We start from the raw sequence: 24,118 nt of genomic DNA, 5'->3' as shown, positions 1-24,118 counted from the left end.
ATATCCAACAAAAAAATGTGTTATTTTTTGCTACTCTTTTAAACTCACTCACTCCAAAATATCATAACTATCTACCTATCATATTATTCCTTATGAACAATATGAATTACGAATTTACTCATATTTATCGTAGTTTTCAAAACATCCCCCAATTTACGTTACGTTTACTCAATCCATTATTCTGTTCCGTTTGCTTAGTAGACTGAGTAAACGTAACAATAAGTAAGTGCTCAGTGCTAAGTAAGTCTTTTTATCCGCCTCACATGTTCGCAAAAAAAGAGAGACAAAACATAAAGCGCCATTTTGTCAATTTAGACATTTAATGTTACGTTACTGACACTATAGTTCTGATAAAATCCGCTAGGGGCGCTGATTGGAAATTGTATGGTCAAATACGTAAAAACTCATGGTGCAAACTCATTTGCTACCTCATCTTGTTAATAGTACATTACGATACGCGTGGCCAAAGTAGCCTATTTTTGCACGGCGTGAAGTTAGCGCCCGAGCGCAGCGAGGGTGCTAAACGCCGTGCACATAATAGGCTACTTATGTCACAAGTATCGTATACTATTTTATAGCTCGTGTGACATAAACCCGCTTATACTTTTCAAGCAATATGAGAAAAAAATATAATTATTTTAAAATAAAGGAAAACTTATAAATGGTTGAAATTAAAATTATGACAAATTAAAAAAAAAACAACGAAAAACGTGACACTACCACAACCATTTATACTTGATGAGAAGAGTTTAGTCTTGATTTAGAAATGTAAAGAATTTAGTCTTGATTTAGAAAATTTAGTTATTGACCTATTCTATTATTCGGCTCTTGTAATAAAGACAAATCTAACAGCACCCATTCGTCAAAATCCATGAAACCATTTAGGCTACATACATACAAATCTTTAAATGATAAGAGGCGTCTAGCATATAACCTATGGCTTATAGTGAAAACTGCACCTAAATGTATGAAAAAAAGGATTGTAAGCAATCACATTATGTACTAATACTAATGATAAAGTCCGCTCTGAAGTTATTGCGAGCAATTGTAGTCATACAATTTGCTATGGCGACGCGGTTCATTTCTATATTCAGAGCTAATAGCAGTTTTACGCGAACTATTACTTTGTAATGGCGTGTACATCAGCTACATTTAGCATCGGCGATTTGCGTTTTGGTGATTGCATCGATGCTACATCGCGATTTGGTGACGACATTCGACAAATCGCAATAAGAAAGTTACTATAAAAATCAAAGACTCGATTGCCTAAAATGTAGCTAATGTTATTTTAGCAATTTAAATGAATCCAACGACACGTAATAATATATCTTTGCCAAGGAATAAGACATACATATCATATATACATAAAAACATATGATCGAAAATCATTACCTTACTCAGTCGGGTCAAATAGCTTTTCTTCATAAACTCAATTATCCAGATTTTCGACAATCCGAATGCCGTCCGACAACAAACAGTTCACTTAATCGAGTTTCTACTAGAGTAGTATTATGGCTAATTATGATAACGATTCCTAATTTTAGTATACCCTACTTTGACGTGCAGCGAAAATATACAATTAAAAGACACAATAAACTCGATACAGTTACACTGGCAGTGATGCTATTGCTTAGGATAAGGCAAAACATTTATAAATACATCCAAAATAAAATATTAACATAATTATTGCCTTAAACAAAATAATCCCTACTCACTTTTAATTTTCAAATGACATTTAAGAGTATGAAACGTTCATAGCGATGTTTATTTTTTACAACTGCGAGGGTAGTGTATTGATATCCGCACGGTGTAAAAATCGGCTACTTTGGACACGGAAAAGCGTGGCTAAAATGCGGGTTTAGGTCACAGAGTGCTATAAAATTGTTTGTTGTCTCTTCAAAATAGAAAAATCTAATGTTTTGAGAAACTGTTTGAATATTTTAGTATTATTGTTATATATTTGTATGTCACTAGTGTTAGTTATAATGAAGTTGTCATGTACAATTGTATAAAAACTTCGAAATAAATGAGATATAAAAAAATCTTGTTAAAATATTAAGGAGTACCGTTTTTTATTTATTATAGAAAGAATCTATTTTTCTTTATTTTCGGAATGATTTTGGTATATCTGATTAATCGCAAATATTCTTCTATTCTATTGATTGTTTAACGTTCTGATTTCAAAATGATGAAACCTTATATAAAATTTATGTAGGTAGGTATTTTTTAATGACTTGAATAATGCTCTGTCAAACGGAATAAGTAGGTAGTGGTACATTCGATATTTTATAACATATTTCATGTAATGCTGCATTAGTGTATATTAAATGCTTTTACATGATTTAATTTTACAACATGATTTAACATGTGAACGCCGACGAACTAATTCAAACTAAAATTCGTTTGAAATATCTACTCAACCATGTTTAGTGTTGATACACAATCGTGTATACATTATATTATATATATATTATTCTGTTTTTTATTTATAATGAAGTAATTGGGTACTTGACAGTTATAACAATAAAATATGAAATATGTTGGATATGATAGCTTATAAGTAAACAAGTAAACATAAATTATGCAGTATTTCGTTTATTTTTTAATACGTTCTAAGTATTTTAATTTTTAAAAAGAAATTTTCGATTTTTTTTCTGTGGATTTTAAATCCCAAAACGGCGACAGTGCTGCCTCAAATGTCATGTGACGTCACTACATCGAAACCAAACAAGACAAATAATAATTAAATCGTTTGCTGTTAGAGTTGGTTGAATTTATGTTGTGAACCGAAATGAAGCCATACTATATTAAAGCTGATAGCGTGAACCTGCTTAAAGAAGATCAATATATGCAGTGCAATAAATCAAAATGGATACAAAAACTTCCGTGAGATAACCTATGGAAATATCAAATAAACAACGTAAGTAAAACATTATTTATATTTACATTTAATCATATCGGACAATTAAAACATTTCTTAACTGACTTCAGACAGAAGAAAGGTTGTCTTCAAGTAATTATTAAGATTTTTTTAAATATACTTATATTCTTATGTGAACTGTTTTAAGGTTATTAATTGGTTATATTTATATTTACAGATCTTCCCGACAATCGTATAGTGACGACGTTATAAAGTATGTGCAGTTTAAGAGGCAGGCAAGTTTGTGTTTCATGAAAAGTAAAAGTTGTCCTGAATACAAGGTACATCAAAAGTCATGCTCAGTGTCCATGACTGTATATGAAAAACAAAGTATTATTAAATGTGATGACTGTCCTGCCTCCCAAGGATGCAGCAAACATGCAGTAGCATTTTTAATGTGGAGTCATAGAAAGTGAGGAACCAAAAGTTTCAAAGGTGGTCAGCACTCTGAAGTACATAAAGTAAAGGAAATGGGAAATAGTAGTTCTTTACTTGAGTAACAAGATGAAGGAAGGAAAAAGACCATACAGTTGCTGTTATTGCACTACAGATTTCTCAAAATGACAATGATAAAAATTATATATCTAGTTGTTACAGAAAATAATTTAAAAAATGAAGAAAGTACACACTCAAGCAGCACAACACAATTCAGCTTAGCAAGAGCTTCAATATACAAGAAAATAACAGCTTCAAAATGCTTTGAGGTTATCTGTAGTAAATATTGTAAATGTAACATATAAATATATACAAAAGTTCTACGGTGTGTACCCAATAATAGACCCATATAAACCTAACAAACAAAGCAGTTGGTTAATAAAAGATTAAAATTAGCAAATCATGTATTTTTAATTATACAGTCCTGTAAGTTAATCCATGCACAAGTAATAATAACTCAGTCATCGAAATAGTTTGTTTCTTATTAATTACAGAATGAGGCCTTAAAATAGAGAATTCTAGTAGACGTCTTTTCATTCATTTATTCTATTCTTAACTAATACTATTCTAACTCTATTCTTATCGTAGACATCTTTATAATATATGAAACATATGAATACTTTAACTTGCTGTTTTGTTCTGATTACATCTGGGTTTGATGATTTAGAGTAGAGGAATCACTCCTTATTCTTTTTTCTCATTAATACTTCTATTATATGTTTGAATCCTCTGTCTGCAAGTTCTTTTAACGTTTATGAGATTTCGGTTTAGGAACGTGTATAAGCAAATTTGTTAGGATATTTAGCGATCGTACTTGTACACATCGTCACTGCACACGTCTTATAACTTGTCATTTATTTCAATTTTAGTTATAAAAGCTAAATAACTCCTTATTTTCTTCCGAGCGTTGTTTGTTTACAGTATAATGACGTTTCGCCACAAAATGACACTTGACCGCCTGATTTAACGCGATGTTCCGTTCACCGTAAAGAAACTTTGTTTTTTATTAATAAATAGCCCTTTTTTCGAAAAAGTGATCAATGAAAGGCATATATAATACGTATACTAATTTATTAAAACACTTTCCCAAAAAGTGTCAAGTAGCCAATTACATATGTAAAGGTATTGTTGTTAAGTAAATTGTATTTATTAAAATTGTCTTTTTAACCGACTTCAAAAAAGGAGGATGTTTCTCAATTATTTATATTAGAGATGCAACGGATATCCGGTTGCTATCCGGTATCCGGCCTATCCGGCCATTATTTTACTATCCGGCCGAATACCGGATAGTTACACACTATCCGGCCGGATACCGAATAGTGATTCTGTTTGGTATTTAACTTTAAAAAATGGTTAGTATACAAGAAAACAACAACAAATTATCAATATTTGTTTATTACCTTTAACGTACAATTTAAACTTATCAAAAAGCCTCATTTAAAATAGTTAAGATTGTTAAGGAATCCTATGATCAGCATTAGTATCCATTCAACCAATCGTAGCGTATCGTATGTTAATTCTTAATAAAATAAAATAAGTGTTACCAAATAAATAAAAAGAGAGTTTAATATTCATAATTAACTAACGGCAAATTGTGGTGAATAAAAACGAGATTCTCTGCATTTTTGGGTAACAGACGATTCCTCCTATTTTCATAAACAAGTCCTGCCTCTGAAAAAAGTCTTTCGCTATAAACACTGCTACATGGTGAGGACAGATATATTTGGGCAAATTTTATCAATATTGGGAATTGGTTGGCGTTTGCTGCCCACCATTCATAAGGGTCACTCTGTCGATCAACTCGGACCATTTTTAAGTAAAAGTCAAGCTCGTTGGCTATAGCACTATTTGTCGTATCTTCGGTTTGACTATTATCTTGAGCGACTTCGTTAAAGCAATCCCAAAATGTTTCATGAACAACAGTTGCGCCATTGCCTGCCCTTCTTTTCATTGGAGGCGAATCACTTTCACTACTATTTGAATCCTCTTCGCTACAACTCATTTTTAGGCCCTCCAGAAGCAGCTTTTGTCTAGCTTTTTCTGTTTGTATTATCCAAAAAAAACTGAATCTGGGATCCAATAAAGTAGCCAGGAAATATTTTGGATCTTCATTAAGATGTTGAAAACGTTGCTCTATTTCAGTTTTCAGAGACATCAATACATGCAACAAATTCGGTACTTTCCGCGCAGTTTCTTCTTTTTGAAGGTACCTCATGAATGTAGCCACGTGTGGTATGACTTCGGAAATGCATGACAAACCTGAGCTGGTAATTTTCGTTATTTCCTCGAAAGGTTTAAGAAGGCTGATACATTGCTCCATTAAATTCCACTGATGAGGAGTCAAGTTACTAAGTTTATCGTGGTCGGCAATATATAAAGAAACAGCCCGTTTCTGCTCTAATAAACGCTCCTGTAAATAGTAGGTGGAGTTCCAACGTGTACTGACATCTTGCACCAACTGATGTTCCGGTAAATTCAGCTCCTTTTGAATGGCCTTCAGTTTTTCTTGCGCCAGTCCTGAGTGATTGAAATGGGTTACAATACGCCTAGAAGCAGCTAACATCTCCATTAAATCAGGCTGACATTTAAGTGATACAGTGATGACTCTTTGGAGCGAGTGAATAAAGCAGCGAGCAGAATCATATTCAGCCACCCGAACTCCTTTTACCATATTAGCCCCATTATCGTGCACAACAATGTGTATTTTATTCAGAGGAATGTTCCAGCGCGCGGCAATAACGTGCAGTTCGTTCGCTATATTCTCCCCGGTATGAGACCCTGAAAAGGGTTTGATTGCCAATACGCCATGTTCCAGTTTGAAATCAGGAGATATCCAGTGGGCTGTAAAACTTAAAAAGCTTTCATTATTGTGGTCGCAAGTCCATATATCTGACGTAACAGACACCACGGCAGCTTTTGAAATATTTTCCATATTTTTTTTTATTGATTCGGTCATAAATGCCGGGTATTATTTTTTCAGTCATTAATGTACGACTGGGGATCTTGTACCGAGGAACTGCTTTATGCATAAGCCTGTTGAAACCAACTCTGTCCACCATTGATAGTGGTTCATTATCTAACGCAATCATTTCACCAATTAAATAATGATATTCCTTAGATTTTGAGTCATTAATACCCCAATACTGTTTTCTTTCTACTGTCTCTGCCAAAGTTAATTGTTTATGTGAAGCCGGCTGAGCGGGAGCGCTCGTACTTGCAAATGAACTCGTAGAAGAAAAAGTTCTGCTTCCGCCGCATGAAGTTGAAGATGGACCACCGTAAATTTCGGAGAATTTGTCGGGATGCTTGCTTTGCAAATGGTGTTTCATAGAGGAAGTCCCTGCCTTCTTCCCTTCGCCACCACGAGATAATTTTAATTTGCAAATGAAACACACTACGTACTTTGCATCGTCTTTTTCTATTTCAAAATAGTTCCACAACGGAGATCGTTTATTTGCCATTATTTTAAACAAATAAAATAAACACAGAATGAAGTACGAGTTCACAATTACGTATACACTACTATACACATTAAACACAAAAAAAAAACTTATCTATTCAGCAAAATAGGCGGGAGCACGTGTACTGCATACGAAATAGTTCCGTACACTGAACTAATAAAACTCGTTTCTTGCCTCGGTCCGCGCGAACGTAACATGTTGAAACCTGCACGAAGCGCCCGCCGCCAAACTAAACTGTAGGTATCGTTTGGCCGGCCGAATATTCGGCGGCCGGATACCGGATATTCGGTCGGTGACCAGGCCGAATATCCGGTATCCGGTATCCGGCCAAACAACTATCCGTTGCATCTCTAATTTATATATATATAGTATATATATATATATATATATATATATATATATACATATACATATTTTAAGTTTATTCGGCGATTTTTTCACGATGCCGCGACCGATCGACATGATTCATACATCATTGTATGCGGCTAGTTTCACAGGGGGTTCCATTTCGAGGAAATTTGAAAATTTTCGCCAGGTTTCCCCGAAAATTGGAAAAATCCGATTTCATATAAACTTCAACAACTCGAGTATTTCTTAACCAATTTCAATTTTCTTTTTTTTATATGAAAGGGTGTTTCGTTGCGGTACTTTCCTACCATAATATATATATATATATATATATTTATAATATAAGAATAGCAGACGAGCATGCAGTCCACCTGATGTGGCTACTGCCGCCCATGGACATGTGTAATCAACCCCAGATAGGATTAGATATTCCTACCTGAGGTCGGCCACAGATGCGCCGCTACCCCTGAGGACTAAGCTGGAACGCCTCGGAAAAGTCTGTCTCCCTTACCTTCAAACCGGAACACAGCAGCGCCTAACACTGCTGTTATTAGGTAGAAATAGGTGTGGCGGTGGTGCCGCCGGAGTTGAACCACAAAGGGTTCTACCACCTTTAAAGACCACCACCACCACCATAATATTAGAATGCTCTGATGATTAGAACTTAAGTTATGGGGTGGAACTCATCATCACTACCCCTGCTTTTTACTAAAATATGTAATGACAACTTACCTTCTGCCCACTCAATTCTCATAAAACATGAAATGAACATTGAGTATGTAGATTAATATGATATGACGGAAAATTCGACCTTCAACTCTTCAACCCTGGTAATGCAGAAGTTCCTCCTGCCTCAACCATACAAGTTAGGCATTTGGAACTTATGGATATTTAATAAGGTCGATAAGCTGAGATATATGATGAAAAATTCGACCTTCAACTCTTCAACTCTGATAATGCAGAGGTGCCTCCTGCCTCAACCATACAAGTTAGGCATTTGGAGCTTACGAATATGTGATAAGGTCTTTGAGTAGAGACATATGATGGAAGATATTACCTTCAATTCTTCAATCCTGATGATGCAGAGGTGTCTCCCATGTGAAGTATATAGATAAGATATTTGTTGTAATGAAGTTGCTAGCCTGAGACATATGATGAAAAATTTGACCTTCAACTCCTTAGATCTGATGATGCAGAGGTACCTCCAGCCTAAACCACACGAATAAGCCATTTAGTGCTTTCACACATATTTTACAGGTCCTAAGCAGGTACATGTAATGAAAAAAATGACCTTCAACTCTTTCACTCTGACAATGCTGGTGTGCTTCCAAGCTAAACCATAGGAGTTAGCCATTTTGTGCTTTCTTATATGTATTAACGTCACTAAGCAGACACATAGAAAGAAAATTTTGAAGGTCAAGGTTTTAACCCTGATAACTTTGACCTTCGAGTCTTCAATTCTAGTGACGCGGGGACACTGCTGGCCTAAACCACAGTAACTTGATAATCACTTCTTACAAATATAAAATATGATTAATGAATACGTTGTAGTTTTTCTTAACTATTGAATTAAAGTAAATTGGACCGACTCACTCGCAGAGTTTTACCACCTAGTTTAATTTAATTACTTACTATACTTACTTTTATTTATTATTGAATTGGTTAGGTTAGGTTGGTACATATAAGACAATATAAAACTAAGCGAGAAGGGCGCGGTAGCGCCCTGCGAGCGGGTGGTTCCAATCCGTATGAATTCAGACCTTACCTTTCATGATCACCTTTATACAATACTAATTTACATAATATTAATACAAACGTTAGCATATCATCACTAAAAAGGGTGAAAAAAATTAAACCGACTTCTATATCACTACAAAGTCGGTTTAATTTTTTATGTTATTTTTTTTTTGTAAAATCATTAATTCTTTATAAATGGAAAGAAAAAACATTTACTAATTAATTTTACAAATTAATTTTCTTTTAAGAATATTACATCATTTTTATTTATATATTACTATTATTATTTCTTAATTATTCTTCATAAAAGTATTAACAAGGCGACAAAGAAAGCAACTTTTTAACAAGTTTTTAATGGAACGATAATAATTCTTTGCATAAATCATGATAAAATTAGGTACATGATAAATACTGAGCTCCAAAATGTTAACTAAGTTAGCTTCATATTAACGTGCTCTTTTGAACATTGGGGATGTATTTCAAGTTGGCTATTTTGTCTTTATTGAACTTGTTTTCTGTGTATGGGTTTGAATTTTTTTGTTTCAATGATGGTTATAGACGTTTGATTGAAGAAATAAAATCTATTGCGGTGCGCCCTGATAGCCCTATCGTTACTAGGTGGATAGAACAGAAGTTGGATCATTTTGATTCAAACGAAACTAGAACATGGAGAATGAGATATTATGAAAGACTAGACTATTGGAGGTCACATGGACCAGTTTATCTTTATATCGGTGGTGAAGGTCCGGCAACACCAGGATTTCTTACAACGGGAGTAATGTACGAACTAGCCCAAGAAACAAGAGGAGCCATGTTTATGTCTGAGCACAGGTACTATGGAAAAAGCCAGCCTGTAAAAAGGAATAACATTGAAGATATGAAATTTCTAACCACTCCTCAAGCTCTCGCAGATATTGCAAATTTATTGAGAACAATCGTGAAAAAGGCAATATTCAGACACTCAAAGATAGTGGTTGTAGGTGGATCGTATGCAGGTAATTTAGCTGCCTGGATGAGGTTAGTATATCCTGATTTAGTTAACGCAGCTATTGCAAGTAGTGCACCTGTTTTAGCTAAAAGAGACTTTTATGAATATCTCGAAGTAGTTAGTAAAGATTATGAACAGTATGGAACATCAGGTTGCTTAGAAAATATACGTAACCAATTCCAAAGATATGAGTTATTATTTCAAACGGAGGAAGGAGTTAAGCAACTGAAACAAGAAAATAATATTTGCGACAGGTCAGATATAACGAAGCCGGAGAATAAGCATCTTTTTTTCTTAACGAAAGCATCCAATTTTTCATATACAGTTCAATATGCTACACCTGCAAAAATTCAGAACCACTGTTCTAGTATAAATGGTACAAAAGATACGCTTGGTTTGCCAAATGATGACCAAAATTATCAGAGCAAAAAACAGAATTGTGAATATTATAATTTTAATAATACAGTACAGGCGTATCACAAAGAAGAGAATGATCAGGCTTACTGTTGGACGTATCAGAGTTGTACTGAATTCGGTTATTACCAGACGGCTACTTCCGATAATCAGCTTTTCACGAATAATATACCAGCAGAATTTTATGACAAATTGTGCATGTCTCTGTTTGGTGAAGGATTTAATAAAGATAAAGTCAATAACGGGGTAAATACAATCAATAGTATGTATGGAGGGAAGTCTCCTAATGTCACACAAGTGGTTTTCGTGAATGGTGAGCTGGACCCGTGGAGCGCATTGAGTGTTTTAGAAGACATCTCAAACGACGCTCCTGCCGTTTATATTCCCAGATCATCGCATTGTAGAGACTTGTTTTCCAATAAAGATGGTGATCCAGATGAGTTAAAACAAGCTAGGGCCCGTATTAAAAACCTAATCAAAAAATGGATAAGGGCAGGAGATATTATATCACATATAATAAATAAGGTGACATCTACTTAAATAGAATAATATCTTACTTGTATTTTAGATTGATGTAGTTCTCGTTGTAACGTGGCCGTATGGTAAATCCTAACAAAACATTGGTTATTATAATGGGTGGCTAATTCATTTAATTCATTCCATTTGTATCAATTTACAGCATGACCTAAATATTTGGACAAAACACTATTTATAACCAATTTTGAAGCTCGGTCGGCACGGGTTGCGATCTTGCTAGAAAGATGAAATTTTATATTTGAGTACATTTTGGCATATATTAAAAAAAAATAGTGGGTATGCATTTAGAATTCGTTAAAAAAATGTAAGGGACATCCTAATATAGGTATTGTATAGTATCCGGTAGTAGTTTAAAAAAATATTGTAACTGTCAATTTGTAAGTGCCTCCGTAGGCACATAAATGTCTATTTTTATGGATCACCAACAATGATTAGTAGTGTACGAAATAAAATATTCACAATAAAGAATATTTAAGGGTACAAATACAAATAGTTTACTGTGAAATTTTACACAATTTAAGATTATCGATAAAAAATAAATCATAGCAATTTTATAACTAATGTAACGATGATTATTGTAATTTTAATTTATTTTCTATTTGCAATAATAATATATCTTTTCATTTCAATATCCTACTTACAATTATGTAAACATTAAGTAGATAACAATGAGAACAATTCGCCTGCATGCTTTTTAATGAAATGACAAAATTCCTTGAATAAATCATGATAAAATGACATGATAAATATTCAACTCTTATTATTTTTACTGAGTACGCTGCGTACAAACGTGTTCTTTTCAACTATAGTAATGTATTTCAAGTTGGGAGTTTTGTGTTTATTTAACTTGTTTGCGGTTAATGGATTCGAATTCTTTGGTATCAATGATGGCTACCGACGTTTGATAAAAGAAATAAAATCTATTGCTGTACTAGCTGGTGCTCCAATATTTACCAGGTGGATAGAACAAAAAGTGGACCATTTTGATTCAAACGAAACTCGAACATGGTATATGAGATATTATGAAAGATTAGACTATTGGAGGCCAAATGGACCTGTTTATCTTTTTATCGGTGGCGAAGCTCCGGCAGAACCAGGATTTCTTGCAACGGGAGTTGTGTATGAATTGGCGAGAGAAACAAAAGGGGCCATGTTTATGTGCGAGCACAGGTACTATGGAAAAAGTCAGCCTGTAAAAAGGAATAGCATTGAAGATATGAAGTTTCTAACTACACCACAAGCTCTCGCTGATATTGCAAGTTTATTGAAAACAATCGTAGAAAAGCCAATGTTTAGAAACTCAAAGATAGTGGTTGTAGGTGGATCGTATGCAGGTAATTTAGCAGCCTGGATGAAGTTAGTGTATCCTGATTTAGTTAACGCAGCTATCGCCAGTAGTGGACCTGTTTTAGCCAAAAGAGACTTTTATGAATATCTCGAAGTTGTTAGTAATGATTATGAACAGTATGGAACGCCAGGTTGCTTAGAAAATATACGTAACATATTCCAAAGATACGATTCATTATTTCAAACTGAGGAAGGAGTTAAGCAACTAATAGAAGAAGAGTACATTTGCGAAGGGTCGGATATAACGAAGCCGGAGAATAAACAACTTTTCTTCTTAATGAAAGCGTCTAATTTTATGGGCACAGCTCAATACGGCACAACTGAGAGTATTCAGAAACACTGTTCTAGTATAAACGAAACAAAAGATACTCTTGTCATGGTGGATGATGAACCTTATTATTGGAGCCAAAAACAGAATTGCTATGAATATGATTTCAACAATATGATACAGGAATATCACAAAGAAGAAAACGATTGGATATACTGTTGGACCTATCAGACTTGTACTGAATACGGCTATTTCCAGACAATGACTTCAGATAATCAGCCTTTCACAAATAATGTTCCAATAGAATTTTATGACAAATTGTGCATGTCTCTGTTCGGTGTAGGATTTGATAAAGACAGAGTGAATAGCGGTATAGATAAAATCAATAGTATGTATGGAGGAAAGTCACCTAACGTTACACAAGTAGTCTTCGTAAATGGTGAGTTGGACCCGTGGAGCGCATTGAGTGTTTTGGAAGACATCTCATACGACGCTCCGGCTGTTTATATTCCCAGATCGTCGCATTGTAGAGATTTGTTTTCCAACAAAGATGGTGATCCAGATGAGCTGAAAGAAGCTAGAGCCCATATTAAATACTTGACCAAAAATTGGATAGGAGCAGGAGATTTTGTATCACACATATAGATACAAACTCACATCTTTAAAAAACACTCGATTGTCACATTGTGTAGATGTTTGTACTTTTGAATTAACTCGATTGTTATGAAAATTCTAACAAGCTTTGGATTTGACAAATAAAACACGCATTATTAAAAATAATTCCATATTTTATTCATACACATTTCCTTAAAATAGGTTACTCGATAACCAACACCCAAAGTTATACAATAGGGATGTTGATGTATTATTATATAAAATTGTATTATTTTATTAAATTAAAAGTATAGTTGGCAAAACAATATACAAATTTTACATGTACAATAAAAATAGATATTGTATATCTAATAAAAAAATATTAAATAATTGTTTTGCCGACTCCACTCAATCATACCATAAATCTATTTATATAAAAAATCCATGATTAAAATGGAAGTATAAATTTCGTTTCTAATATTTATTTTTGTGACAAAATTCGAATATGATGTGACTCTGTGTATTTCTTTCGTCTGTTATTTTTCAATAACTTTTCGCCTTTTCTGTACTCATTTTAATATTTCATAATTTATTTATTGCTTTATTTCATTATGATAATTTAATGTAATTCGTTTCTGTTAAGTGTATTTTTAATCTATTGGTATATCTGAATACGTATCTACAAAATTATTTATAATAATACGTGTGATACAAATGGTAACCTGCATAGCACCTCCAAACTTGATGTCCAATTAGATTTTTTTTTATATTATAAAGCATAATAATAAGTTGTCAATTCTTAAAAGAATTAGCATACAGTAGTGTAGTTCTTTTAAGAATTTAAGCTACGTATTTTAATTATACATTAATATTTCATTTCGATAACATTGCGACCAACAATTTACTTGTCGCCGTGATGGCCTATTCTAAAATAGTACATATCTTCAATAGTACATATTCTCCTAAAATATTACTTGAGTTTCGTATTCGCTATATTAATTATCGTATAAAATACCTATCCTAATTAAAATATACACAAATTTAAGTTTAATAACTCATTAAAAACAGAATAAATTGTACAAAACCTAACTAAGTTGATATAATAATGATAATTGAGTATTGATAAAGTATACGAAATAATCAGGAATACAATATAATTTTTATATTAAATATTAATCTACTCTTAAAAATTTTAAACAAGAAAAATATTTACAAAAGTTAAAAATAATATTTAACCAGAAAGAGAATGCTTTGCAGAGAAAATACACGGTATTACATAATTTAAGGTAATTTTTCGAATTCCTTTCGTCACATTTTTTCTAATATTTTTAATTTGTTATATACATATATAAATATTTCACAGGATGATTATTTTCATATTATATGCATTCATATACGAAGTAGCGAAATAATCTTGTAACTTTAATATTATCTTTCTATGGAAAGACTACACATTGATCGAATAAAAGCGCGTGTTTAAATAACAAAAATAGCCGTTACTGTATTTATAATTAAAATAAATAAAATTTTAAATAGCTAAACTTATCGATGATCATTATATAATTTGTCGTAGCATGTCGTAGTGTATATTGTAGGAAGCGATGACGGTATTAATAGAACAACACTATAAGAGCCTGCTTTGCCTTTAATTAAAAATAAACTTTTAACAGGTGATCGAGCAAAATTAAAGAATTACTTGTAGGCAGATTCTTAATATTTTTACAGGAGGTCTATTTCGTTACTTCGTCTATAATTTCTATTTTATTCCTTTTTATTCCCAACCCTGTATTGACTAGGATTGACACCTATAATTAAATTAGATAAAAGAAAAAATAAAAACATTATTATTAAGGTACATACACAAACATAGTTCTGCTGTTCGAATTAATAAAGGTAAATAATATGCTTACTTAAAGACCAACATTGTTAAATACTCTTAATCTTTATATAAATAATACTATTAAACATAGTATATAGTAGTCTTAACTTTATATTGTCAAATTGAAAACGATATTTCGACACTCGTAAGAAAAAAAAAATGAAAACTCATTTGGTTTTCATCAATTTTGGTAGTTTATTTTAAAAACGTTTCAAAATAAGTAAGCATTTTTATTACTTACTAAATTATTTAACAGAAGTTATACTTTTTCTGTCACAGAATTCTAGTAAGTGAGTGACTTTCAACATTCCATATAAGATCCAAATATGTAGCTACAGCAAAATATTTTTTAGAATCATTGTTTTTTAGAAAAATAGATTTATGAAAAAATATAACTTCAAAATGGTATTCGAACAGTAGAACCAAGTAATGCTAGTATAATGAACACGTAAAGTTAAATATAGTGGCAGTGATTAAATGTCTCTTAATTACTAATTCTTAATTTTTACATACAAAATTAATAGCTAATGTTTAAGCTGGTAATATTCAATCACTAAACTAAGGGGTATAATGAACTTAAAAAACGGGTACACTCTGTAATATAAAAAGCTTAGCCTGTTATGGTACAGGCACTTACCAAGCAATCATAGAGTACAGTATAAATTCTTTGCAATCGACCAATTTTAATATAAGTACTACGACCTAGATCATAATTTACAGCGTCTAGTTTATTTACAGCGTCAATACAGTCACACCGATATAATCCAATTTATTGTTTTTTATTCAAAACGGTTTATAACATCGATGTAACGGTATTTTTGTAAATTGTGTCCTATAGCGAATGAAGCAAGTTTAGTCCCATTCTCCGATGAACATATGGCGTGCGTTCGGCGCTGGTGGTGGGGGGAAACCGCGGCCGGGGATCGGCAGGCGTCCGTACAGTGCGTACGGGTCGTAATGCTCTCCGTCTGGAATAATAAGAAATTGACAATCAATTTTGACGTTGTAATTGATGACAATTGAAAATCAATTATGATGTTGATTCTAATAGTTGGTGATAAGGTTTTATTAGAACAAACTATATCATGGATGCGTCCGATGTTAGTCAGTCTCAGTGAAAAAGTTTACCATTTTGACACGAAAGTTCCGGGTTCGGTCCTCGGGAGCGAGATATCTAAATGATTTTAAATGTATTTTCTATGTTCCTTGATTGTGAGCGTCCGTAGGATTCACAAATTCCCTAATCGAAATCCTAGTTTGGTTCTACGAGTGTAGACACCATCCCATAATTATTATTGTTTTGAAATAAATAGTGATGTAACAAAATATGATGGAACCAATTAATACAGAAAACGAATTTTACTGTTTTTGCATATTTTGCAGGCGTATCAGCGTATTAATGCAAAAATACCGCTAATTTTGTTTATCTTTTGTTAAAAGTAGAGAAATGGGTTAAAGTTAATTACGTACTCGTAAGTACCTACAATTTAAAAATAATCGCTTTTGAGTACGGCATAAAATACATACAAATATGTACTACTTTACAATATGAAAACAAAATTCTATAACTAAATTCGTAAGATGTGAATTTTTTGAAGGCGGAATAGAGGACGAATAAATAGTGTCAATTAGTTTTATTTTATGTGGTATAAATTGCTAATAAGATGCCATAAAGTTTTATCGTAAGGGATATATTGTACACCTATTAATGGAACACCTAATAGAAAAGTCTAAAGATACAAACGGAATTATGCCTAATGTATCCTAATTCAAACATTGTGGTATACTTAACAATGTTTTAATTATAGCTTCTAGTTGATCGCACACAATGTAGACAAATATGAACGAACTACTACTAGGATGAAGCGAAGCTCGCAATGGCCAAGTCTAGTGGCGGTCCCGGCCACTATATTTGAGATGGGTGCAAGAAATTCAGAAACAGGAAAGAAAATCAGTGAGAAAGTGAAACAGACACAGACGTGTGAAACAGAGACAGACGGTTACCGTGAAGCGAGGCGTGCTACCAAGCGAAGCGAGTATAACAGAAAAGTAAATACCAAGGTTGGAGCGAAGAGTCCGCGTCCGCGGTATATAAAGTGCGAGGTTAGTGTACTAGCGGGGCTGCTGGATCACCAGGGGCAGCAACTTTCGATCCCTGTCAGGATAGAATTGATACATGAGTTTCTCCTTCCTTGGTGGACGCTCGTACGCACCGATTCCGCTCTCGTAGGACCGAGCGTGCCAGAGCGCCGCCTGGGGCATCGGCGCGTGCGCGAATGGTGGCATGTGGCCCGGGAACGGCCCGGGGTGCGCGTGCGCCACGCTGTAGCGCTTGCTGGGCACCGGCGTCTCCTTCAGAGTGAGGCGTTCCGTCATCGCCGGGAGCACGTGCTTGCCGTTCGCCTTCACGAAGTTGGGCACTCGGGCGCGCAGGCCGCAGTAGTACGGGTCATCTGGAATGTAATTGTTTAACACATTTTACATTTAAACATGTATATGTAGTATGGAAATATATAATGTGGTTTGACTAGAGTAGGATTATATAAATATTATTATGCTGCAGTGATGAGCCCTGCAATGTCCTGTTTTAAACATTGTGTTTAGCCACACTACGATTAGCAACTTATCCGCAGTAGAATCTTTTGTATCGATCCTAGAACTAAGACTCGGTTCAAAATTTATATACAAATTCCCATGAGATACACTCACAACATTAGATGGACAATAATGGTCATTTAATTCTTAAACCTCATAAAAAATATTATTTTTGTTTTATTGTGATAGAAAACTAGGGAATACCTACTCCTCATAGGTACCTACTTCAGAGTTGTTTCGTAAAGTAAAATATTTATATTTATTAGTTAGGCAGTAAAAGTTTAGAAACATATAGGAATCCATATGTCTGCGCGGAATGTACCGATCGACATACACGACCGCGATGTTCTCGCTCGCATAATTCTAATCGTGTATTTGTAGTTCAATTTACAAGCACACATCTCACCGGCACTTGTTCATTGCAAATAAACGCACGCGTTAGGGATGACAAATCTCTCCGAAAAAGATCGATTCTTGAATCGATTCGAATCTAAGTGCAATATAACTATTCATAAAAATATCGAGGCCTAAAGAAACGAATCTCCAAAATTATTGATCTTCTATCTTTAGAACTTACGAAAGGGCGGAGAAAGTGAAAAAAGTCATCAGGATCAAACAAGCACTGAAATACTTATTCGTCAGCAACAAATCTATAACACATTCCACCAACTTCGAAAAGATCGACTTTTGATTTTCTAGGATGAAAGATGGATTAAAATAATCGATTTTTTCCCCAAAAGATCGATTCTTCGATTAATCGATCTAAGATCGCCATCCCTAGCACGCGTGCTATCCGTACCATGTTCCGTCCTACGCCCGACACGTTCCAAATACCGCCAATTCAAATATCAAGGATACCCCAAATGCCAGCTGCCTGCCGGTGATTGTGAAATAGTGCATTGTCTCGTAACCTCTGCTCTAGACGTGGATTCAGCTTTATATGGAAACGGTTAAGCCGATACGTTTGAGTATCGATATGGGAAACTGTTTTTAACGATAGCAGAATACAGAATAACAGCTTGTCGTCGATATCGAGTGTCAGTTACGAATTTACAGAATTCAGCGATGCAAAACTTTTTGACATTCAGACTATTTCTTACCTAGGCAAATGTTAAAGGTGTACAGACACGTGCCAAATATAAGATTATAAGAACGGTTCTGGTTTTGCCTTTGATAAGTTTTGGTAAGTCTATGAGTTCGTTAATTTTATAATAACGTTATTAGCCATATCTATAATATCGATATGGTATGATATCGACATGACAACGGTTTATAGTTATAGTATATTGGAAGCGGGAACCGTGGCTCTCGTAGGCTTTTGCCTAACGCGACCGCTTGTAAAAACACGACCATCAAATTAGAACGTGCGAGCGATCCGAATACGTCACTCCCTATTACGCATGGGTGCTAAACGTGACCCGATTGTACGACAGATTTCAACTTAGCATCGGTGGGTCACTTGACCTTGATGTTTGTTTGTTTTTGCACTCACGACTAAACAAGATCCGTTAAGAAAACAAAGAATCTCCGGCACCTATATCAAAAGTTCGCAGATTTACATCTGATCTGACAGATTATATCTGAATGGTTGTAACTAAATATTACAGCTGTCGTTAAGATCTTGTATCGCACGATTTAAAAAACTATGTAAGTAATGTTATATAAATCTTTTTATAAAATTTTGTAGTAATTGGAATAACGCACGGAAATAAAGTTAACCAACATCGAAACTTTATTATTTGTATGGATATGGGTACGGGATTTTTTTTCTGTAATATACCTTTATATTACTTTAATTCGAAATAAATGTTCACAGAAATGTTTGAAGTTCACAAAACCGTTCTTGGGCATCACGGTGCCTGACCTAAACTCTTTGATTCTGAAAAAAAAAACTTTTACAGAAGAAAGAACAATGTATGGATGATGATTTTGATGTCTAGAACATAAGATGTCATGTGGGTATTCCCAAGTGAGATCACAGATGCAGATTAGCCGCGGACGTGTTATCGAGCGATTTGCATGATTGGAGGTTTAGGAAACGCGCCGTGCATATAAGTTGCTGCTCTATGAAGTTATATACTATTAGATGTTTCATTCAGTAACTGTATTCATAAATCTTTCCTAGAAATAGTATGCAGTACAGTACTTACATGTAAACCCACGTGATAAATTATTTCTTAGAACTGTACAGTTAAATCAGTCAGGGATACGACTGTGTAATTTCTACATTTGGTTTCTAACGAAAAATTTTTTTTATAACTATTGATAGATAAAGTTGGCTTTTTTGGATTACTTGTGCCGCAATTGCATAAAATGATATAAAATATAAAAATCTGTATTTATTTCTTACGTGAACTTTAAAAAGATCCATCTACTCGTATATACTATATGTACTTAAAATAAAGTATTAAAGATACTTTCATATAATTTCCAATTTCCACATAGGTAGGTATAAAAGTAAAAAAAAAAAAAATATTGCCGGATCGAAAAGTCGATAAACAATATTTACACCTATATTCGTCAGTATACCACTATAGATAACTGTTTTGATTTGTGTATTATGAAAAAAAATCAACCTAGACACAACATTACCCTGTGAATACACAAAAGCACGCATTTCGAATTGTACATTTGTTTAAGCGCGTTGCGATATTCAAGTAGTTTTACGCACGGGTCCATATTTCAGAGGCGGTGCTATAAATCTGCACGGGGACAACAAGGGTTATGAATGATGGTCTCTCCGACCATATTGATATAGCAGTTCACACTTGACACCGGCGTTGTAAATTACGTTTTAGACACATAAATCCTTGTATTGTCACACTGGGGAACACGAGTCGGCACAATTACCGTCGTTTAAATGCCTAGGACAATCGAAGGCGTTATATTGATGTTTGTTTTGTTGTTACAGACAAAATGTTCTGGCTTGTTTTTTTTTTAAATAGAGAAAGATATAAGTATTCAATTTTTTTCCATGTTTAAAATGTGAAGGTATTATTTTGTAATGAGGTAACCTTGTTAAATTAATTATTAGTGTATTTTAATTTTGTTATTCTGAAATCCAATTTATTTAAAATGTTCGATCAACTAGATCACAAATGTATAAATCGTTCAATCTCAACCTAAATTTATAAGAATTCAAGCACGCATGGTATTGTAATATTATTTGAAAATAATGAGTGTTTTAAAAAAACTGTACCGTTTTATACCGTATTTTTTTATTTACTATTAATTAAACTGTTCCAATTTAAAATCCAAGTTTATATTGACAGATTTAATAATATTTTAGACAGATTATGTTTTTTTTTATTGACACGTCTCTATAAGATCCGAATCGTAGAAATTATCTGAACAATACAAAAGAAAACCCACATGTAACATGAGCATTACATCTGAAGTAATTATCCAATATCGGCTCATAATGCCCAAACATGGCCTTCGGACTTCGGCATCCATGTAAACGCCTCCAAGGACCCATTGGATATATTGTAATAGCCTATGGGTGGGACGAAACACTCTAGTCTACTCTGGTTCAGAAATTTATCGCTTTCGAGTAATTAATGCCAATTGTGTGTCTATTTTTTAAGCCCAGTTTCACTTAGTTAATTAAGGAAAGTCGTTTTATTCGACAATACACTTAAAAGGTCTTTGTCTCTAATTTAATGGCGAAAAAGGTTATTTTAATTAGCGTAGCCGCGAAAATACCTGTCGCCATATATTCCGAACGACAGAACTTGTTTGGAGTTTACGAGTATTCGCTAGCGTTACGAAATGTTCGTGCTCTGATTTTCGCTATTTTTAGAATCACTTAAAGATGTATGTCGAAAATTTTGAAACAAAATCGATTGGGTATTTCAAATACTTTATTTTCTTTAGCACTCGAAAGAAACCCCTTTATATATTGGAGCTCTCGAAAGAGGATTTGTTTGTTAAGTTTAAAACTTCGTGCGCCTGTATGTATATATGCCTGATGATTCTGTTTGTCTGTCGCTTACAGTATTTAACTTCACAACAGAGAATGTGATCTTAATATGACTGTCATAATATATTTTTATCATTTTCAGTTAAAATTATTCAATTTGCAATTTTAACGAATTCCTTACCTCTTATCCATTGTGACATTCGCTTCCTTCTATTTATTATTTGATAAATCATGCATTCTAAGAAGATAACTAATAAAAACTACTTCATAATTACTGGTTTCTGGTAAACCAGACTACATCTACGTCAAGATCATTCACGTATCATGCCAACTAAACAAATCTACTGCGTTTACGCTCTAAGAAGAACAGGAGAGTTCTCGGAATGTCTCAATTTCTTCACTTACCGTATTTCTTGTTGTCCTTCCCCTTATCCGACTTTCCTCTTGCGAACTGTGTTGGTACGCGCCCGTTTACGTCGATATCGTCATAATCCGGCTGTGAACAAAAGGAAATGTATTTAAAATATGAGTGTGACACATGTTACTTCAATATTCTATTGCGGAGTGGTAGAGGAAAACATGACTGTGGAAGTGCCATCGTCATATCCATTTCTTTTCTGTCTTACAGCAATACCAAAGCAATGAGGAATGGAAGACTTTGTCTTTAAAATGAAGATGGGGTTCTTTAATATGAAAAATATTCTGACCCTATAGGTGTCTCAAAGTTTGAGACACCTACAGGGTCAGAATATTTTCCTATTTTGTCACAGTATTGATCAACATTTTTGTTGTTTACTGTTTTTTAACCCAAATAAATCGAAAAAAAAACATTCATCTTCGATAAAAAAAGTTGTTGTCAGGAAATCGAACATTGGACACCAAGATCTAGAAACAAGGTTTCATACGTATTACCTACTTTAAAATATATTTTTAACGAACGTACAAAATAAAGAGACATTTTTATGCAAGCCCGTCCTCACTTTCCCTTACAACCAGCTTTAGGCCACTAGACCAGCGATAAATAGATCCACAATGTTTTCAGGTAAAATGCGTCCAACACGATTATGTTATCGGGGACGGGTGTGTTAAAAGAAGAAAGAAAGAAAACAGCGTGTGCACTCCCCCTTATCTTGTTACAAGGCGAGACGAGTTCAAAGCACAACTAATGTAATACAAGCCTCATATTGTAGACGCTGCTTTATCAAGTAAAAGAAATTATGCGCGCCACCCCGCCTGGTGTCTCCGTACATGTTATTGCTCGCGTTTTAACATTCTTAAAGTAATTCTTGTAAAATAAATGTGCTGTTATCGCGGATAGAATTGTTTCCATTCCCACGTGTTTTATCAAGTTTCGCATTTTATTATTAAAGGAAAGGAATACCATTGTAAAGTGCGATTTCGAAATTTGCGCATTACTTTTTACTTAATATACTTACGTATTATATCAAAAAGTTTATGTAAAAAAACATGGATAGAGTAGGTAAGGTAAATTCATTTGTTTATAATTATTGCGGAGACTGAATTAGTAGTTGTAAATTACTTCTGATTTTTTCAGTTCGTAAAATGTTCTTCGAGATTTCTACATTATAATAAAAGATAGCATGTACACTGAAAGTTTGTGCACTTTTCGTTTTTAATTAATTTTTTATGTTAATCAAAGCCCTATAAAATACAAAAAAAAATCATATTCCGTACAGTCAAAATAAATAAAAAAAAATATTCTTTCATTGATACTCGAAACACAAAATCAAAACACAGATGCAGTTACACACTCATTGCAATTAATATCGTATGAAATGCATAAATATTCTCCAGTGGCCGCACATATTCACAATGCACAAAGGACATTCTTCATCTCCACGTTTCCACTTTCATAGCAACCTGACGCCATTTGGATAATCCAGTGGCTTTCAAAGTGTGGATCGCGAGCACCTGGGGGGGTCGTAAATCCTAAAGAGGTGGCGGAATCTCGCAATTCAGTAAGAGGAAACACAATATAAAGTTCTAGTTTGCTTTACAAATAATATGTTTATTGCATGATAATAACCATTAGTAATACTTGATAAAAAGTTGAGATAAAAAGTGTGTTTTATTTACTTAATTATGTACTATGTAACAGATACCTAATTCTGAATTGAACGAAATGTTGTACGTAACGATATTTGAGAATGATGAAACACAGGCCAGAAAACAGTAAGAGTAAAGACCGAAAAATATTTTTACGTTTTGGGGGGTCGTCAGACGAGAAAAGTTGAAAACCACTTGGACAAACCAATAAAAGGAGCGGTTACCTTTCGGTCGCCCTTTCATTTATCTTACGGAGATCGTATCTCCGATGCGTCAACGATACCTACCATTGTTCGGTGGTGTAAGTATGAGCGTAAATGGGACTTCACTCGCCACTGATATAAGCTATAACTAATCATATATGCACGGTTTAAAATTAATTTCACTCTCCTGTTGTACTACAATATAGTTTGATTTCGTATGGATTTTTGGCTTCGTTGTAATGTGCGTACCAATATCGTAACTAAATGCCGTTTATATCATAGATACTTACTATATCAAAATAGTAAACATAGTTGAGCATTATAACAAAATCAATGAATTGAAAAACGAAACCGTTTTGCTTTTCAAACTAAACCAATCTCAACCTCATATTCGCAATATTCG

At 33.8% G+C, this 24,118-nt stretch overlaps 4 protein-coding genes and 1 long non-coding RNA gene across 10 annotated transcripts in view; 3 read left to right on the top strand and 2 right to left on the bottom strand.

The window, feature by feature from the left end:
• Window positions 1-2,620: 2,620 nt before the first annotated feature.
• LOC140750547 (uncharacterized) lies at window positions 2,621-3,755 on the top strand. Its single transcript, XR_012103225.1, has 2 exons — window positions 2,621-2,920; window positions 3,099-3,755. It is a non-coding gene; the product is annotated as an uncharacterized LOC140750547 (long non-coding RNA).
• Window positions 3,756-4,919: 1,164 nt separating this feature from the next.
• LOC140748113 (zinc finger BED domain-containing protein 4-like) lies at window positions 4,920-6,816 on the bottom strand. Its single transcript, XM_073080843.1, has 2 exons — window positions 6,348-6,816; window positions 4,920-6,133 (listed from the first exon to the last, which is right to left on the bottom strand). The coding sequence occupies exons 1-2, from the start codon at window positions 6,814-6,816 to the stop codon at window positions 4,920-4,922; spliced, it is 1,683 nt and encodes a 560-aa protein (XP_072936944.1).
• Window positions 6,817-9,373: 2,557 nt separating this feature from the next.
• LOC140748106 (putative serine protease K12H4.7) lies at window positions 9,374-10,843 on the top strand. The gene has a single exon (XM_073080829.1). The coding sequence runs from the start codon at window positions 9,374-9,376 to the stop codon at window positions 10,841-10,843; it is 1,470 nt and encodes a 489-aa protein (XP_072936930.1).
• A 775-nt stretch (window positions 10,844-11,618) lies between these two features.
• On the top strand, window positions 11,619-13,235 carry LOC140750545 (putative serine protease K12H4.7). The gene has a single exon (XM_073084130.1). It carries the CDS (start codon window positions 11,652-11,654, stop codon window positions 13,098-13,100), a length of 1,449 nt encoding a protein of 482 aa, XP_072940231.1. The 5' UTR covers window positions 11,619-11,651; the 3' UTR covers window positions 13,101-13,235.
• exp (expansion) overlaps window positions 13,223-24,118 on the bottom strand; it is a 204,575-nt gene continuing 193,679 nt past the window's right edge. For 4 of the 6 annotated variants that reach the window (XM_073084088.1, XM_073084096.1, XM_073084106.1 and 1 more), the window contains 3 exons: window positions 21,851-21,941; window positions 17,142-17,381; window positions 13,223-15,896 (listed from right to left, as the gene is read on the bottom strand). In XM_073084088.1, the coding sequence (XP_072940189.1) occupies window positions 15,781-15,896; window positions 17,142-17,381; window positions 21,851-21,941 (447 nt within the window). In that variant the 3' untranslated portion in view covers window positions 13,223-15,780. Of the gene's footprint in view, window positions 15,897-16,985; window positions 17,382-21,850; window positions 21,942-24,118 lie in introns of all 6 variants that reach the window. The other 2 variants (XR_012103224.1, XM_073084115.1) reach the window with 2 other exon arrangements.

The sequence above is a fragment of the Epargyreus clarus genome, unplaced genomic scaffold, assembly GCF_041222505.1.
Source record: "Epargyreus clarus isolate Ecla_fem2 unplaced genomic scaffold, WU_Ecla_fem_2.2 ptg000003l, whole genome shotgun sequence".
Lineage (NCBI taxonomy): Eukaryota > Metazoa > Arthropoda > Insecta > Lepidoptera > Hesperiidae > Epargyreus > Epargyreus clarus.
This window is presented reverse-complemented; position numbering and strand designations above follow the sequence as displayed.